The sequence below is a fragment of the Corapipo altera genome, unplaced genomic scaffold (assembly GCF_003945725.1).
Source record: "Corapipo altera isolate COAL_440 unplaced genomic scaffold, ASM394572v1 169, whole genome shotgun sequence".
NCBI lineage: Eukaryota > Metazoa > Chordata > Aves > Passeriformes > Pipridae > Corapipo > Corapipo altera.
In genome coordinates, this window is record NW_020884946.1 from 2,920,572 (window position 1) to 2,939,256 (window position 18,685).

Sequence of the window (18,685 nt, forward strand, 5' to 3'; positions counted from 1 at the left end):
GGGAAGAGGTGGGAATTTAATCACCTACTGATTCCAGGGAAGAGGTGGGAATTTAATCACCTACTGATTCCAGGGAAGAGGTGGGAATTTAATCACCTACTGATTCCTGTCAGCCCTTCACGTCCCTCCTCTCTCGTTTTCCCTGATCCTGTTGCTGTTCTTCACTGGCTCACCTAAAAAACACTGTTGGGGTTCGGTGATTTTCCTGGATAGTTGTAATTTCTGGGTGTAACTAGAGAAAGAGGGGTTTTTGTAGCCCAGTGGTGCAGCTGTAACAGTGTGTTGACAGAAATGATCGTTTCTGGGAAGCTTTAACTAAACCCTGATCCTCCCATTTTTTTTTTCAGGCATCGGGAGAGTTGCTGCTACATCTCTAGGAAACTTAACAAATCATAGTTCTGAAGATTTACCTCTTCCTCCTGGCTGGTCAGTGGACTGGACTATCAGAGGAAGGAAATACTACATAGATCACAACACCAACACCACTCACTGGAGCCACCCTTTGGAGCGGGAGGGGCTCCCGCCGGGCTGGGAGCGCGTGGAGTCCGCGGAATTCGGGGTCTACTACGTGGATCACATCAACAAAAGAGCTCAGTACAAACATCCCTGTGCTCCCAGGTGAGGCAGACAACCTCCTCCTCCGTGCTTGCATTTCCCTTAATCCAGTGAAAGTGGAACTGGGTTTGGCACGTTGAGACAAACCCTTATTTTTAGCACACCGAGATCTTTAGGAGGAGGTGTAATCGTCGGGGTTTTGTCTCGTGCTTCTGTCACAAGTTTAGGAACAGGATATTGCTCCTCAGTCACTCCAACAAAGCAGCTCTGCAGCTGTCAGTAAAACAGCAAAGCTGCTGGGAGCAGAATTGAACTGTTTAGACTGGAAAGAAACTCGATCTGATGCTCACAGAGACGGCTGAAGATCTGAAACGTGAATTGAGTCTTGTCTAGAATGAAAATTGGTATTTTAGCTACTTGTATTTTCCAGGTAAAATAAAGGTAATATAACCCAAACCTAACAGTGAATTCCTGCCACTCAGTCTGTTTTGCTGGTACCCAGGAAGAGAAAGTTTTTTAACATGTGGCACAAAAGATAAATATCTGATAAATATTGTATATGAATGTGTGAGAAATATAGGAGGATGTCTTTATATGGAATAACTCATCAGCTGCTGCCTGACTACATTTGTTCTGACATATTAAGTGGTGGATTCTTTGGCTGAATCAATGCTTCTTTAATGTTTTAGAACATGATCTAATGCTTTTTCTGTGCTCTGGTGAGTGGGTGTGAGGGGAATTTCACCCTGCGACTGCAGCGAAACACCGAAACAGCAACGGCTCAGCGCAGACCTGCCGGGGCAACACGCCCCTGCTGTGGCTGCACCACCAGCCTTTGCACACATTAATCTGTGTGTAAATGGCACAATCAATCCAGAAGTCAATGCTGTCAGTGTGTCAGGTACCCTTTGGAGCTCACAGCTTTCCCTGTGTCCTCTCCCAGCGTCCCCCGTTACGACCAGCCGCCCCCCGTGTCCTACCAGCCGCAGCCGGCGGAGCGGAGCCAACCCCTGCTGGTCCCTGCCAACCCCTACCACACTGCTGAGATCCCAGACTGGCTCCAGGTCTACGCCAGGGCTCCTGTCAAGTGAGATTTTGCCTTTTTTTTTTTTTTTTTCCTTCTGCAGCTCACGCTTTAAAGAATTTCCGTGTAAAGCAGAACTCGTGCTCCTGTCTGATTTTGTTGCTCGCAGCACATGAGGGAGTTGTACCGAAATGTTTCTCACATTTGCTTTGTTTCAGGCCTTACTTGAGGTCATCACAGCACTTCTTGCAGCTCAGAGGGTGGAGGGTGGGACTTACTTTCAGTTTATCTTTGTGAGAGCGGCACCACGTGCTTAGAAAATATGTGAAACATCTTCAGGGTGTAACTTCCTCCTGCCTGTCTTACTCCTTTTTAAAAAAATGCTACTTTTCCTTCACTTTTAAGAGTTTTAAATCATGGAATCATGGAATAACAGAACGATTTGGGTTGGAAGGGACATTAAAGATCAGCCAGTCCCACCCTCTGCCATGGGCAGGGACACCTTCCACTAGCCCAGGTTGTTCCAAGCCCCATCCAACCTGGCCTTGGACACTTCCAGGGATCCAGGGGCAGCCACAGCTTCTCTGGGCAACCTGTGCCAGGGCCTCACCACCCTCACAGCCAACAATTCCTTCCCAATATCCCATCTATCCCTGCCCTCTGGCAGTTTGAAGCCATTCCCTGTGTCCTGTCCCTCCATCCCTTGTCCCCAGTCCCTCTCCAGCTCTCCTGGAGCCCCTTTAGGCCCTGCAAGGGGCTCTCAGCTCTCCCTGGAGCCTTCTCTTCTCCAGGTGAACCCCCCAGCTCTCTCACCCTCTGTATTTTTCTCAGTTGTTTTATTCTGATCAGTTCAAGGGATCTCCAGTATTTCTGGAGTCTTGGTGTGATTTAAGGGATCGTGCCAACTTTCTTCTGACCCGCTTTCCGACCCAACTCCCTTTTTGCCGTCAGCCCCCCAAAAAAACCCCCCAAACCCACAGATTTGCCACATCCAAACCCTTTTTTTCCTTTCCCCCCCCCAGGTACGACCACATCCTGAAGTGGGAGCTGTTCCAGCTGGCGGACCTGGACACGTACCAGGGGATGCTGAAGCTGCTGTTCATGAAGGAGCTGGAGCGGATCGTGAAGCTGTACGAGGCGTTCCGGCAGGCGCTGCTCACCGAGCTGGAGCACCGCCAGCAGCGCCAGCAGTGGTACGCCCAGCACGGCAAGAACTATTGACCCCTCCCCACAGACTCTCTCTGAGGACACTCAACAGCTTTAAAAAAAAAAAAAAAAAGGGGTTGTTCGGTTGGTGGTTGTTGGTTTTTGTTGTTTTTTTTTTTCCCCTCCACACTCAAAACTCTGAAAAGAAAAAAAAAAAAAAGTGCTTTTGTCAAAAAGGCAGCTTATTTTTGTTGACGTTGCACCTTTGTTATTATTATCCCCTTGAGTATTTTTCTACATGTATTATGTGTTGTTTATAAAAATGGAGATTGTTTGGTAATCCTTTTTTTTTTTTTTTTTTCCTTCCTTCCCCTTCTCTCCATGCAAAGGAGTAGTTTGTTATCCTGAAAACCAGCGTGGAGTTTGATCAGAGCCCTGATCCCAGTCTCTCTCCTCCCAGTCAGCTGCAGTATTAAAAGCTGACTTATATATTTTTTAAGGGCAATAGATGCAACTGTGTGTGAAATGTTCCGGCTTCCAGACCTTGTCCAAATCCAAATGACTCGTTCAGGGTGTATTTCCCTCAGGATTTGGGGTCCCTCTCCTGAGAGAGCTCTGCTCTTTGTTTACAGCTTTAATGTACAGAACACCAACCCTGTTCCTGTTCAGGAGCTGATTTCTCCCATCAGATCCGAGCCTGAGTTGCCTTATTTTTTACTTCAGATTTTACTACTTGTTTTCACTCAGAGGGGGAACACTTGGGACCTTCCTAAAGACCAAGATCTCTAAGGAGAGTTTTTTAAATCCTGGCTAAACTGCATTTCACAAAAATCTGACCCACTCTGGTGGGAAGGCAATGGCATTGTCACTGTGCCACCCCACGGGGAAAATCAGGGATGTAACAGCAATTACTGTTCTTTTTTAACGAGCTTTTGTCTTGTATTAAAGCTCCTCACTTGGGGAAATTTTTTAATTGTCCACTTACCCTCTCCAGTATTTCCATCTGGTTCATGAATTGTCCTGAAATGTTATTTATGGATTCTTTTCAGTGCAATAAACACTGCAGACAAAAAAAGTACATTTCTTGTAAATCCTATTCATTCAATAAAAATCATTTTGTTCGACGAACGAAGGGTCCTGGGACTGATTTTTGGGCCTTCTGGAACATCAAGTAAACTGCTCTTACAAGAAGTAAAAGCCACGTGGGTTTGGGATGCTCCAGTTGCAGTGATGGCACCGTGTTCTGGGCCTGTCAGTGGGTAAATTACCCACAAAACACCAACTGTGAGAGCCAAAATGAAACCAGAAATGTCAAAAACCCCAGAGGAGGAGGGGTCAAGAACTTCTTTTTTTTTGCTAGTAAATAACGTTTCCCTGTCGAACCAACTTCTTAGGAACCAAAAGCAAACTTTAATAGTCCTGACAATAAAAGAATAGAACTGTACCACACGTCCTATGCACTATCATGGATAAATATGTACAGAAATACAGTGAAACTTCCTCCAACACAGCTACAAAGTGACACTTTGTGCAGACAAACAGAAACGGCCCCCGTTCCCCACACATCGTTAACATTCCACAGCAGAAGTGCCCTTACAGTGTCTGATAAAGCAAGTTAATACACCTTTAATTATGTTTATGTCATTAACTAGTTAATTGAAGGGAAAAAAAAAAAGTGGTTACACGTTATAACTCGTTCAAGTACCTGAAATAAATTGGCTTTTGGATAAGCTTCGGCCTCTTTTAGTTGCAGTATCACGTAAATGACTGTTTCCCTCAGTGGGAACTAATTAAGAAGGGGGAAATAAGGCTTTGAAGATGAGCTGGGAGTCGCCGGCTGGGACAGCCCAAAGCGCTCGGCTGCGGCTGTGCTGGACAGACGGACAGACGGACACCGCCGTGCCGGCACCTCCCGGCACCCGAGCGGCACCGGTGCTCCCCGCGGCGTCTGGGGTGGACAACGAGGGTGAGGGCTTGGATCCGAGGAGGAGACGGCGGCACCACCTCCATCATGCATCGGTAGGGAACGTGCTGGGATTTACACCTTCTTCCTGTCGGGGCCGTCGGGCTCGGCGCGCTGGGCGGGGAAGGCGTGGTGGTACAGGTGTCTGTGGGTCGCGGCCGCGCTGTACAGTTTGTACAAGGCCTGGGGAGAGACACACAGCTCACTTACAACCCCATTCCCAACCCTGTTCCCAAGCCCACGCTTGTTCTGCAGCGGCACATCCCGGCCCACCACAGCCCGTGTTTGTTCCGTGCACCGACACGATCGCGACAAGCGTCCGACACACAGAGATCCCCAGCTCGTGGAGCGAGGGCCCGAGGGAACAGTTGGAGCTGTGTCAGGGCAGGGTCAGGCTGGATCTCAGGGAAAGGTTCTTCCCCCAGAGGGTGGTTGGGCACTGCCCAGGCTCCCCAGGGCAGTGGGCACGGCCCCAAGGCTGCCAGAGCTCCAGGAGGGTTTGGACAACGCTCTCAGGACAGGGTGGGATTGTTGGGGTGTCCTGTGCAGGGCCAGGAGTGGGACTGGGTTATCCCTGTGGGTCCCTTCCAACTCAAGGAATTCTGTGATTCTACAGTTCCAATTTTTCAAACATCTCACCCCTTCTGAGCTGTATTCAATCAATAATTCGGACGACGAGGAAGAGACACCCGGGGGTTGTTTTTCCCTACGAGTTAAATTCCTGCAGCCTCAGCGCTTGCTTTCCCCACCGGGCAGAAACGTAACTGCATCACACCCAGGGCCACAGGCGGTGACAGGTCATTGTCCTGATCGTTTTTCTGCTGATGTTGCCAATTTTTTCCTTCTGATTTTACCATTTTCCACTAGTCCTGGAGTGACTCCAGGGTCAGGACACTCAGGAGTGGCTGCGGTGCTGAACCAGAGCGGCCATGGGATGGTGAAAGGCAAGTAATTCCCCCATCCAACCATCCCCCTTTATCCCTCACCTTTATCCCAGAACAAAAGGCACAGGAGATGCCAAGACACAGGTCTGGCTGAAGAGGACTTGTCATGGCTCTGACATTCCCATTTTAAATGAAATTGTCATCGGGGGAGTTAAAAAAAACACAACCCAAATCCCAGCAGCTCCTGCTGGGAACTGTTGGCGAGCCAGGATTAGTTCTGGAAGGGGCTGGGAAGAGGCACCTGACAGGCAGGAACCCTCACACTGACAGGGTGCTCCTCATGTGCTCAGGGTGTGGATGAAGGAGGCTGAAGCTGCAGCAAGGAGGAAAAAGGTGGGGGATGAGAAAAATCCAGGGATGTCCAAGGTGATGCTGAACCCATCCCAAAAGGGCCCACAAGGGAACAGAAGTGGTGTTTCAGGATTGTCTGGGAACAGAGAGGACTGGTGGAGGAGACTTCTCTGTGTGTCTTGAAAATTCACCTCCAAACCCATAAGTGACCTTGCAGCATTTTCGGTTATTTTTTGGGTTTTTTTTGATGCCAAACCAGTGTCTCAGCGCTGATTTTTTCTTAGCAGGGTTTGTCCAAGAGCTCATCAACAGCAAAGCCCCTGTTCTGCCTCTTGCTGGCTTGGTATCAGCGAGGTACCAAACAGCTGCCCTGGCTGGGAGGGGAGGAATGGGCTGATTTTTAACTGCTGTGTTTTCTTTTCGAGGGATTCCACACGTAACTCAGTGGCTCCAAAGTGTGCTGGCACTGACAGATGGAGCTGGCAGGCTTTGGTGACAGCTCAAAAGATGGAGCTGTCCTGTCACAGCCTCACTGGGGAGCCACTTGGCTGCAATCCTGGATTAAGGTACGTGAGCAGTAAATGCAGATTAGTGGGAAATCTGTCTTGGGTTAATCAGGTGCTGACAAGGTTCTGCCTGAACAAGGTTCCAGCCAGGCCCTCAGCCCTGGCCTGGCAAAGAGCTGGGCATTGGGATCCTGCACTGCCAGGCAAGGGGAGCTGGAAGGAGCCTGGCCCAGGAGGGGCTGCTGTGGCTGTGTCCATAAATCATGGAATCACAGAAGGGTTTGGATTAGAAGGGACCTTAAAGCCCATCCAGTGCTACCCCCTGCCATGGGCAGGGACACCTCCCACTAGCTCAGGTTGCTCCAAGCCCCATCCAACCCGGCCTTGGACACTTCCAGGGATCCAGGGGCAGCCACAGCTTCTCTGGGCAACCTGTGCCAGGGCCTCCCCACCCTCCCAGCCAGGAATTCCTTCCCAATATCCCATCTTTCCCTGCCCTCTGGCAGTGGGAAGCCATTCCCTGTGTCCTGTCCCTCCATCCCTTGTCCCCAATCCCTCTCCAGCTCTCTTGGAGCCCCTTTAGGCCCTGGAAGGGGCTCTCAGGTCTCCCTGGAGCCTTCTCTTCTCCAGGTGAACACCCTCAGCTCTCCAGAGGGTCTCCAGCCCTTGGAGCATCTCCACAGCCTCCCCTCAAACCATGACAGCGTCCCAGAGCTGGGGTCTCACCTGAGGGGGGCAGAGGCACCTGCACAGTTGGTGCTCCAAAACAAACTGGGTTTGGGTTTGACCTCTCAGCACAACTGGAAAATCCCCAAACAGAACTGATGGGAGATGAAAATCCCCATCACATCAGCACACTCCCTGCCCACATCTCTCCCCCACTTGGCTCCCAGCACTTCCCACAGCAACACCCTTCCCCAGTCATTGGTATCAAAGGGAACAACCAGAGCTGCTGCCCAGAGCCCTCACAATCCCAATCCTCCACAAGCCCAAACGTGCAGCCGGGTCCAAGAGGCTTTTCCCGGGATCCCAGGGCCCAGCTGGCCCGAGGGAACATGCGGAGAACAAAGAGCCACTTACCTCATTTGTGCTTCCCTGGGAGAGGCATTGGGAAGGGGGAGACAGAAAGAGAGAGAAACATCTCTGTGTATCACACGTGTCCATGGGAGCACATGGAGCTCATCCCAAACAGGCAGGACCCCTCACCAGTCTGTCCATCCCTCCTGTATCCAGTCCCACTTCCATGGGATGGAGCCATGAGTGCCTGGAATCCCCCTGGGGCAGCCCTGTGGCTCGTGGTGGGCAGAGTCCCACTGCCCAGCCCGGCACCACCCGCCTGCACAGCTCCTGCTCCAGAGAACTTTCCCTCTGGTTGGAAAGCCATGGGGGCCAGCAGGAGCCATGGAGCAGCTCCAGGCACTTTAACCTCTTTATTTTCCCCCAGCTGGGCATTTTGTAAGTGGGCAGCAACTTCCTGCTGCGTGCTGCTCTTACTGAACTCCCACTGCTGCCTGCACTGGGATGGGCAAACGCTGGGCTTGAATATTCCAGCAAATCCCAAAGGCAGCTGGGAAGTGTCCCTGAGCAAAGAGCCACTGGAGTGGGGGTTACTGGGGGTGCTCAGGCTGCTGGCAACAGGGAAGCCAGGATGAATCCACCTGGGACACGGGTGATGTGCTGCCACTACCCAGCTCTGGAATGAAGGAACTGATCAGTAAATGCTTCCATTTTTTTCTCCCCAAGCTGCATGTTCAGCTCCAGCGGCACAGGGAAGCAGGGAAACATGCTTGCTCTCCATGGAAACTTTGCTGGTGGATGAAAAGCAGGGAAGGAGCAGGTAAAGGTCTGGAGAATGGCCCTTCCTGCCAGGAATCAAACCCTTGGTGGCTTCTGAGGGATGAGCTCACCCGGCTCTGCCATGGAAGAGCAGGAGGCCAGTGCAGCTTTCCAGCTCTCTGGGAACATGGATTGCACCCCTGGATGGGCAGAGGGGGTCAGTGGAGCATGCAGGGCCTGGGCTTTCACCAGCTCTGCAGTGGGAAGAGGGAAGGGCTGTAACAGGAAAGCAAGGCCTGGTGCCAAAATAGGCAGAGGCAAAACCTGGCCTTGACCTCCAGCAGACCCAGGAGAGCCAAAATCCCTGCCCTGAACCAGGGGAGGGAGATGGATCTTCCTTTTTGACACAGACACGCACAGGACAAGCACACACACCGGCTCTGAGGATCCCAGTGGGATCCATGGCAGAGCTGCCCCATTCCCACAAGGTCTGAGGCTCCACAAACTCACATTTTGGGAGGGGGAAAAGAAAAGTGGGGGGGAAAAAAAAAAGAGCCAAAACAAAAGAGCTTGCTTTGAGTTTTCTCATGCCCAGCCTGGATCTACACAGCTTGTTTTCCTCAGGGATGCAGCTCCAGCCTTGCTGTTCACCCTGCTCTAACACAGGGCTGTGACATCCCTAAGACACCTCACCTTGCAGCAAACTCCACAAACTGCACTGAAAGCAATTCCTCCATCCCTCCTTTCCCCACCTGGAAGGTCTAAGGAGTGGGTTAAAACTTAAACCAGGGCACAGATCACAGCACGAGCAGCTGGATCTGCTGGCTCTAACAACCCTAAAATCCCAAACCATCTCAACAGGGAGGCAAATCCCCTCCAGAACTCAGCAGGGTGGGGGTGTTTTTCTGTTTAAACCAAAAGCTCTTTTATCCTACCTGGTCCCACAAGGCTGCGGCCACTTGGTCTATTACTGCTCCCAGTTCTCTGTACTCCCCAGAGTATCTGATATAAGCCCAGGTACAGAGTGTGATAAGTGTCAAGCCCATGATCATGTTGCACAGACTGGCAATGATGTCCAGGCCCACGAAGCCGGTGACGCCGGCGATGACGTAGGTGATGAAGATGACGACGAAGAGCGTGGCCGGGGTGCGGGCGGCGTGGAAGATGTTCTTGCTGTCGTTGTGCTTGATGTACTGGATGTAGAGCTCGTCGATCTCCCCCTCCAGCTGCTGCAGGTACCTCCGGCTGAACTCCTCCCCTCCCATCTTCTTCACGGCCCGGAACAGCCGCACCGCCTCCTCCCGCAGCTCCGCGTGTTTGCTCTGCAGGTCGCTGGGCGCCAGGAAGGGTTTGTCCCCCCCGCACACCTGCGTTTGGGAAAGGCACTGGGATGGCACCTGGAACGTCACACCCCTGGAACGGCAGCACCCCACAGGCGTGCAAAACGCAGGGATTGGGGCTCTACAGGACCACTGGATCCTGCAGGAATTGCTCCACGACTGGGCTGCCCACCCGGTTAAACAGACGGCTGCTGCCCCACCCCACAGCTCCCTGCTCAGTTCTCTCGTAGCTTCCCGACACTGACCCTGAATCCCAGCATTTTCTAGAGATGGAAAACCCTATTTGGAAGCATTTTCCTTCTGCATCAGAGTATGGATATATTCTTTTTAAGGTGCAGTTTGGCCATGCAGCTCCACATTTTTTTCCTGCCAACCGGCAGCGATTTCCAGTGTTCTGTGATATAATCCTGGGATACTATGGATGAACAGAGTGGGGGCCTGGAAGCTGCTGGAGACAGCCTGGGGTCTGAGCTCCACCTTAAAACATCACACCCAGCCCCTCAGCAGAGCTGAGGGTTGGGCTGACAGAGCAGGGCACTGGGGAAAAGTTTATAATGACTTTATCCCCTAATTAGCACCAGCCATGGCACAGGTGACCACCCCACTCCATCTCATTTTTGGGGAACGCTGGGAAGAGAATGGAAGCTCAGCAGAGGCCACATGGTCTGCAGAGAGCTGCCATGGGATGAAGCAGTGACCACATGTCACTCACCCTCCCCTGTCCTGCCATGATATCAGGCTTTGCTGTCCTCTTTCTCTGGGAGAAAGAGCCTTTTTCCACCAGGAATATAGTACAGACCCTCCCTGAAACCTTGACACCTGGCCAAATCCATGAAGGACATTTTCTACCAGGAAACCAAGCAGGGAGGTTTCCCCACGAGGGTAGAGTTGGGGCTGTTCACCTGGAGAAGAGAAGGTTCCAGGGAGACCTGAGAGCCCCTTCCAGTGCCTAAAGGGGCTCCAGGAGAGCTGGAGAAGGACTTGGGACAAGGGATGGAGGGACAGGACAACCAGGAATGGCTTCCCACTGCCAGAGGGCAGGGTTAGATGGGATATTGGGAAGGAATTCCTGGCTGGGAGGGTGGGGAGGCCCTGGCCCAGGTTGCCCAGAGAAGCTGTGGCTGCCCCATCCCTGGGAGTGTATCCCAGGCCAGGCTGGAAGGGGTTTGAAGCAACCTGGTCCAGTGGGAGTTGTCCTTGCCCGTGGCAGGGGTGTTGGACCAAGATGAACTTTAAGGCCCCTTCCATCCCAAACCATTCCAGGATCCCATGCAGGAGTGACAGGAGCACCATGAACAGACATGCTCAACACCACCCACCTCTTCCATCTTCTTGCTGTAGGTGTCTTTGGCAGTGGCAACTGCTGCTAAGTTGTTGGCTTCTGCTGTGGCCTGTAAGAAGGGAAAAAGGGACACAAAATTAAGGTGCAGAAGGACAGGGTTAAGCAGTGGAACAGCAGGAAGTAGCTCTCTGGATACTCATGGTCCACATGTGTTCACAGCCAGGACACACGTGTGGACACCCGGAATTCAGGAGCTCCCTTGCTTAGCCAAGTGTGCTCTCCCAGCCTCCAACCAATCCCAAATAAGATCATCCCCTATTTACACATCCAAAAGCCTGCATGAAGAGAGGATTCCCTCCCTCCAAGCCAGAGCAACGAAATCTTTGGCTTTGGCTGTGGGAAACAGCAAGGAAAGAGATAAAAGGCTCAGCCATATGTAAACAGCCCCAGCTGCACCCTCCGGAATGCCGGAATGCCGGCTGGCTCCGGGAGTGGAGCAGCAGCCCAGGAGCCACTGCCCACATGCAGAGCCCTGTCACCTCCCTGTGTGGCCCCATGGATCCCCTATTCACCTGTGGGGGATCATTCCAGCCGAGCTGTGCAGCCAGCAATTCCCCACAGCCCATCCAAGGGGCAATTCCCAAGCCACGTCAGGCCCCGTGACTGCCAAATGCTTCCCAAAACGCTGCTCCTTGGGTTGTTACGTTAAGGCTTTTGGAATGCAGTCACAGAACACCCAGTGTGCTGCACTAGCTGGACAACTCTGGGAATTAATGGCAATTCCAGTGCATGGATTCCCACCAGCTCCCACTCACGTACCTGCAGCATTGACTTGGGGTGTGGCAGCTCTTCCCCTTGGTAGATCTTTATGTATGCCTGGAAAACAGGAAATCACAAGGAATGCAGCACACATGAGCAACACCAACCACCCCCACCCAGCTCCAGACACAGCTGTGACAGGATCTAAAGGAGGAGGATGTTACTGGCACGAGGTGGTTTTGGTGAGAAAATGCGATGTAATGTGGCTCGAGGTTGACCCACTGTGGCCTGGGTCAGTGACTCCAGGCTCCAGTCACCTTCCCACTGGATTTGCACCTACCTCTGTCCTTCCCTGAGGGAGAAGGAGCCAGAGGCAGGTAGCCCTGGAGAGCAGGTGGTGAGAATTACTCACCAATGTTTCCCATGGAAATGTCCCAGTAGTCATGACAACAAAAATAAGCTCTTTCCAAAGGCAATGGGAATACAGCCCTCAGCTCACCCCCCTCTAGTCCTCGATTCTCCAGGGGAGGAAAACAGCTCCTCCCAGATTTTGGGCTCACTGTGAGGTCAGATACAGGCCCATGAGGTGTTTGCCCTCTGCTGCAGTGAGTCAGGACTATCAGGGCAGCCCTGCCTGCTCCTGTTTTCCCCTTTAATTAGAGCAAAAGGCTACAGGTGAATAAACCCATGTTCTCTTAATAGGCCAATACCTTAAAATACTCCACAAGGCCTCGACAGGTGATATGGTTTCCATTGATCTCCTTAACATCCAGGCTCTGGGGACTAAGAAGCCAAGGAATAAAAATCTTCAAGTTCTTGATGAACTCGTCGTCTATTTCTGGAAAAAAAAACCCAAAAATGGCATCAGAGAATCACAGAATGGTTTGGGTTGGAAGAGGCCTTAAAGACAATCTCATTCCAATCCCCAGCCATGGGCAGGGACACCTTCCACTAGAAGGTTCTTCCCCCTGAGGGTGGTTGGGCACCAGAACAGCTCCCCAGGGAATGGTTACATGCCCAAGCCTGACAGAGCTCGAGGAGCATTTGGAAAAAGCTCTCAGGCACTGGTGGGATTGCTGGTGCTGCCATTTAAATTAAACTATATGGGACTGAAGACAGAAAAAACAGTGCAACAGCCAGACATTTGGAAGATAAGGAGAGCAGAGAAGATCTCCCACATTCCCTCCACCAGAGCACAGAAAGCTGAGCACAGCTCTGAGGGGACAAGAAAACTGTGTCAAGAAGCTGCTGACAACCCCTGTCTGCACAAACCACTTGTTAATCCTACTCAGCACCTGAAATTAAGGGGGAACTACAGAGATCAGCTCCTTTTCCAGCAGCACATCTCCCTCCTGCTGCCTCACTGTCCCTCCCACTGCTCAGCATGGAGTTTGCCAGGAGAACAAGTCTGAGCACTAGCCAGATAAAAGCAGGGAAGAACTATCATCTGCAGCTGTCTGCTGATTTATTTGGAGTGGCTAATGGGCCACTCTATTGCTGAGATTGCAGCAGCCTGGAACCAGCCACGCTGGTGAGCACCTCACAACAAAATACCTAAAAATACCCACAGCATGTGGCTCCTTTCGGGGTGGAGAATTCTCTCTTTTTTCCTTCCTTCTTTTTTTTTAACCTGTTGAACTAAGTGTGCCCTGGAGGGAAACCACTGATCAGATAAGTCAGGAGGATTAAATATTCCCTGGAAAGCTTTTCAAGGTCTGGTGGAACCGGCCTTCCACCCTCCACGAGCACCAGGCTGCACCACTCTGAGCCTGGTGAGGCACAGGAATTAACTGCAGGCTTAACACCACATCCACAAACTTCCAGCCTCATCCCTGCCCTTCCCAGTTTGCCTGTCAGTGTCCTTACAGTGGGTATTGCCAGCAGCACTCAGATCTTTTCAGCCTCCCACACCTTTTTGCCTCCCATGTCTGTCTTGCTGGACTGGGAAGAAGCAGATGGGTGTGTGTACATAACTAGGAGAAGGATACAACTCCTCTCCCAGAGGTTTTTTCATGGAAAATACTTATAGAGGTTTCACGAATAAGCAGGACACTCTGATAGAGCATCTAAGCTGTATCAGCCTAAAAAGCAGAGCTTTGCCTTCGTACCTTTCAGTTTCCCATCGAAATTCGGGTTGGTGGCGACTTTGAGGCCCGGGTGAGGTAAGAGGAAGCAGGAGATTTTGGTGAAGCAGGAATGGATGTGCTTCCTGACGTTCTGCAGCTCCTCGTGCTGATTTCCTGACACCTGCCAGAGAGAATAAGTCACAGAATATCCTGAGTTGGAAGGGACCACAAGGATCAGGGAGTACAAGTCCTGGCCCTGCCCAGATACCCCAACAATCCCACCCTGTCCCTGAGAGCGTTGTCCAAGCATTCCTTGAGCTCTGGCAGGTTTGAAGTCATTACCCTTTCCCTGGGGAGGCTGTTCCAGGGCCCAACCACCCTCTGGGGGAAGAACCTATTCCTGAGGTCCAACCTGACCCTCGCCTGGCACAGCTCCAGCTGTTCCCTCAGGCCCTTGGTCACCACAAAGAGATCGGTGCTGCCCCTTCGCTTCCCCCAGTTTGGGGAGAGGGATTTTTCTTCTGATGGGAATACTGGGATAATGCTGGGCCAGCAGTGCTGGCAGGAGCATGGGATACTCCACACTGCTGGCTGCTTAGAGCAGGAAAAAGCAACACAGAAGTACATGCCTTAGGGATTTACTGCACCAGGACAAAGACAAGGCTCCTCCAGAGACCAAGGAACTGGTGTATCTCTGACCACAGGGCCTGGGGCATGTTATTATCCTTTAGAAAATGTGCATGTCTGTGTATGACTGGAATACAAAAACATTTGGGATTTCCCACCAGGGCCTTTCTTGTCTTGCCTTTAATTAGGTCTCTCCACTCCCAGATCACCCATGCAATTCCCGATTAATCCCACTGGGGCCCCTTGCCCATCAATTTTAGTGTAAAACTACCTATTACTAAAACATCAGTCCTGGTCTCTTGGGAATCCATTGCCTCTCCCAGAAAGAGAGTTCCAGGGAGCTGGGCTTGGGCAGAAGGAACATGGCAAGGAAATTCATCCTCCCAAAATGCCTCTCCTGTGATTTTTAAGGCACTGGCTGCACGTGACCATAACCAGCACTGCAGTTCACTCCTGACACCCAGTGATGGCAGATTCCAGATTTGTGGAATGCTTTGGGTTAGAAGGGATCTTAAAGACCATTTAGTTCCAACCCCCTGCCATGGGCAGGGACACCTTCCACTAGCCCAGGTTTCTCCAAGCCCCATCCAACCTGGCCTGGAACCCAGAGCAGACAGAATGTACCTTCAGCCGCTTCTCCAAAAATCTTGCACCACCATCAGATCCATAGGAAAATTCATATGGGAAGCTCCAGTCACGAACCAGGAATATGAGGGACTGGAAAACAGAGCCAGAGAACAGTGGGGTCAGAGTTATACAGCACCCACCAAGCCACAGTGAGCTGCTGCTTGGAGTCCACTGCGGTGGCTGAACCCCACCAGCACCTTCACGCCCATTTTATGCCACAACAAAACCTTGCCCTGAGTCTTTTCCCAGCTCCAGCAGCATCTCCTGTCTTTCCTGCCACCCCATCATGGCACTGAGACCATGCAGACAAGAAAAGGGGGGCAGCACACCCCAAACTGCTGCACCAGTTTGACTCCCTGGCGGGGAGAACATCATCAATCATTTCAGCTGCACAACAGGGGAAGAGATTGTTGGTAACCAGGACAAAAGGCAGCGAGCTCCCTAATTCCAGCCACATTTAGTTCCATCCTATGGGAATTTTACAGGCTCTTTTTTTTTTTCAGCCTTTTTCACTGGGCAGCCTTCCAGACAGACTTTTAATGAGAAGCAGATGCAGAGGAATGAGGGTGAATAAGAAATCACTGGCTTTTGTAATCTTTATTGAGGCATTCAAAGTTCCTGGGCAAGAAATAAATAAATACCAGAAGGGTCAACTTTGAATCTTTAAATGAAATATTTTCAGAAGAAATCAGGTCTCCAGTGCCTCGTCTGTGCAAGGGATCAACATCCCATGTAAGAAATAAAGGGTTTGGAGGGGGAAGTCCAGGAGGGTCTGGCAGGGCTGCCAGGGCTCCTCTCATGCACACGAAGAAGCAGGTCAGCAAGTGGAATCCATTTCATTGGAATTTCCCTAAAATTCGTCTATGTTTAGAACAAAAATCCAGTGAAGGGAGGGGAAATATTTCTGCTCTTTATTTCTCTTCCATAAAACATCAGAAAAGGTTAAAATAAAAAAAAATAAAAAAAAAGGAGAGAACAGTGAGTTGGCCTTTTCTAACCACTGCACCCAGTGAGCTGGTTGGGGACACGCTGTTCTTTTGAAGCCCATGAGATGCTTAAGAGATGTGTCCATGTTTAGGACTTTTCCACAAACACATTGTGCCCGCCTTGAATTGGGAATTATTAGTTTTTTTCCTCAAGTAAAGTTGTTCCAGATGGGCTGTGTTTGCCAAGCAGAGCAACAGGCACCCCTTTGTGAAGGCACCACAGTCAGGGCTGGTGTCTGGTGAGGGCTCCTCGGGGCGAGGACACACCGTGGAGAGCAGGGAGCTGAAGGAAAATGTTGATTTTCCACTGCCAAGCCTCACTTCCCTTCCAGCAGGATCAGTGAAACTGCAGTTTTTTAACCATCACACTTGGAGAATCACGGAATCACAGAGTGGTTTGGGTGGGAAGGGAACTAGAAGTTCATCCAGTCCCACCGCCTGCCATGGGCAGGGACACCTTCCACTAGCCCAGGATGCTCCAACCTGGCCTTGAACACTTCCAGGGATCCAGGGGCAGCCACAGCTTCTCTGGGCAACTTATGCCAGGGCCTCCTCACCCTCATTTTTCCTGCTTCCTAATCAAAAAACCTCATCTGTCTTTAAAAACATGTTTTGGAGGAACAAGCCCACACTGGGATGTGGACAGGAGATCTCCAGAGCTCACCTGGCCACATCACCATCAATCCTTCGACCAGATTTTGTCACATCCACAAGCAGTTGCTTGATATTTCCCCCCAGATCATTACTGAAGATGACACTGAACCAGAGAGAGCCTGGGGGGACCCTGAGGAAACACTTCTGAAGGATGATCATTCCCTATTAAAATTAGTTCAGCACGCTCTGGCATCTATCAGTTAATGAGTTTTTAATCCATTAACAATGGACTAAACCAGACAATGCTGACTTCATTTGCTTTTAATCAGCATCTTGGGGAGATAAGGCTTAGAGAAGGAGATATAACATGGTGAGAGTTACCTTTATCAACCAAGCTCGTGCCTTTTAAAAATTGATAATGGGATTGTTTGACAAGACTCACCATCCACCAACTGTGTGACTTGACAGCAATTAAAGTCTTTGGTAAAATCAGAGCCTATTATCCAGCCCTAATGATTTAAGCATATTTAAGTTTCCCCTTACAGCCTCCTTTTTACTGATGGAGTAGGAAGTATCTCACTTTCACTGGAATATTTGGCTGCATTATCCCCACAGTTTTTAAATAAGGAGCAGGGATATTTATTTAATGTCTGGCTTTCTGCTCTACCATATTACAACCTTCTTCAAGCTCTTGCTACTACAAGTCCTGTATTTTTACTGGTAGTTTTCACATCCTTTATCAGTCATCTGCCCATGCCAGCATCCAACAGACCCTTAAAATTCTCCCAAGATCTCAATTTTGTCCGTTTGTCATATTTTTTAACCTTTTAATTTCACTTCCACTTCCTGACCACAGACAGACTATAAACCCCTCAGTCCTTCCAGGACAACAATTCTCTTTTTATGTTGGAAAGCAAATGTAAAATAGCTGTAACCCATTCCCAATCACTCTGAATTTTTGCAGCATGTTTTGTTCTCTGCTATTTTCCACTTTGGGAAGTTCACAAACCCCCATCCAACTACCCTCTCACCTACTGTGGATGCCCAAAGCTCTCCTTTTTTGAACAGCAGCTTTTCACAGGTTGGGAAGCAGCAGGGTGAACAGATGTCCCTTATTTGAAGCTAAAACCCCACTTAAACTGAGCCTTCCCGCAGCTCTGCTAATCTTTGTCCTTTCATTTTGCCAGGAGCAGGGGATTCCCTGGCAAAAGCTGGGCAGAGTCTCCAAAGTACAGAGTGTGACAAACCTGCAGGAAAACCAACTGCTCTCCAAGCCTGGCAGGACAGGGCAGAGCTCTTGGGAAGGCAAAGGTTCAGGAAGGAAAGAAAGGGATGTTGGAAGTATTTGGAAGCCTCTCTGGGGGCAGTGAAGCACGAAGCCTTTCCTTGGAGCAGCTGAGCCCATCCCAGGGCAATCCCATCTCCTCCCATCCTGCAGTGACACCTCGTGGTGAAGCCAACGGGCTCAGGGACAAGAGAACTGGCCGGGACTCACCTGGAAAGGCTTCTGGAATGTCTCCTCCATGGCCAGCCGGCCATACTCGGTGAAAAGCTGGAAGGAGAAGGAAAGAACAGGACAGTCAGCTGGGCTGTGGGATACACGGGAACAGCACCGAGCTCTGCTCTGTGTGAGCAGGGACAGGACCTGAGGGAGCAGCTGGAGCTGTGCCAGGGCAGGGTCAGGTTGGATCTCAGGGAAAGGTTCTTCCCCCAGAGGGTGGTTGGGCACTGCCCAGGCTCCCCAGGGCAGTGGGCACAGCCCCAAGGCTGCCAGAGCTCCAGGAGGGTTTGGACAATGCTCTCAGGGACAGGGTGGGATTGTTGGGGTGTCCTGGGCAAGGCCAGGAAATGGACTTGATGATCCTTGTGATCCCTTCCAGCTCAGGGAATTTTATGATTCTGTGAATGAGTAAGGGACATTTACGATCCAGGCCTAACAGCTCCATGTGCAGAGCTGGAACACAAACTGGCTCTGGGCTTCCCCTCCCCATCCCAGAGGCACCTGGAGCCGTTACGGACAATCACCGCCCTGAGCCCTCACGTGAAAGGTCTCAGCCTGGAGGGTTTGGCTGCCAAATCTGTGCAAAATGGCTCAAATCAGCTGCTTGCTGCTGCTTTCATACCAGCCAGAAACTTCATGTGCTCCAAGGGAACTGCTGGAGCCCTGCTCCCTCTAAACACTCCAGGAACGAGCGGAAA

The 18,685-nt window shown here is 51.0% G+C and overlaps 2 protein-coding genes across 3 annotated transcripts in view; one reads left to right on the plus strand and one right to left on the minus strand.

Annotated features, from left to right (window-relative positions):
• The window catches only part of SAV1 (salvador family WW domain containing protein 1), a 12,996-nt gene extending 9,143 nt beyond the window's left edge, over nucleotides 1-3,853 (plus strand). The window contains exons 3-5 of the mRNA XM_027662513.1: nucleotides 348-618; nucleotides 1,499-1,642; nucleotides 2,602-3,853. Coding sequence (XP_027518314.1) covers nucleotides 348-618; nucleotides 1,499-1,642; nucleotides 2,602-2,800 — 614 coding nt within the window. The 3' untranslated portion in view covers nucleotides 2,801-3,853. The remainder of the gene's footprint in view (nucleotides 1-347; nucleotides 619-1,498; nucleotides 1,643-2,601) is intronic.
• A 259-nt stretch (nucleotides 3,854-4,112) lies between these two features.
• Nucleotides 4,113-18,685, minus strand: part of ATL1 (atlastin GTPase 1) — a 29,859-nt gene continuing 15,286 nt past the window's right edge. Inside the window, exons 6-14 of one of the 2 annotated variants that reach the window (XM_027662511.1) lie at nucleotides 17,982-18,038; nucleotides 14,904-14,996; nucleotides 13,695-13,833; nucleotides 12,297-12,424; nucleotides 11,647-11,703; nucleotides 10,865-10,936; nucleotides 9,141-9,572; nucleotides 7,510-7,524; nucleotides 4,113-4,871 (exon numbers count right to left, since the gene is read on the minus strand). In XM_027662511.1, coding sequence (XP_027518312.1) covers nucleotides 4,764-4,871; nucleotides 7,510-7,524; nucleotides 9,141-9,572; nucleotides 10,865-10,936; nucleotides 11,647-11,703; nucleotides 12,297-12,424; nucleotides 13,695-13,833; nucleotides 14,904-14,996; nucleotides 17,982-18,038 — 1,101 coding nt within the window. In that variant the 3' untranslated portion in view covers nucleotides 4,113-4,763. The remainder of the gene's footprint in view (nucleotides 4,872-7,509; nucleotides 7,525-9,140; nucleotides 9,573-10,864; nucleotides 10,937-11,646; nucleotides 11,704-12,296; nucleotides 12,425-13,694; nucleotides 13,834-14,903; nucleotides 14,997-17,981; nucleotides 18,039-18,685) is intronic. The other variant, XM_027662512.1, reaches the window with a different exon arrangement.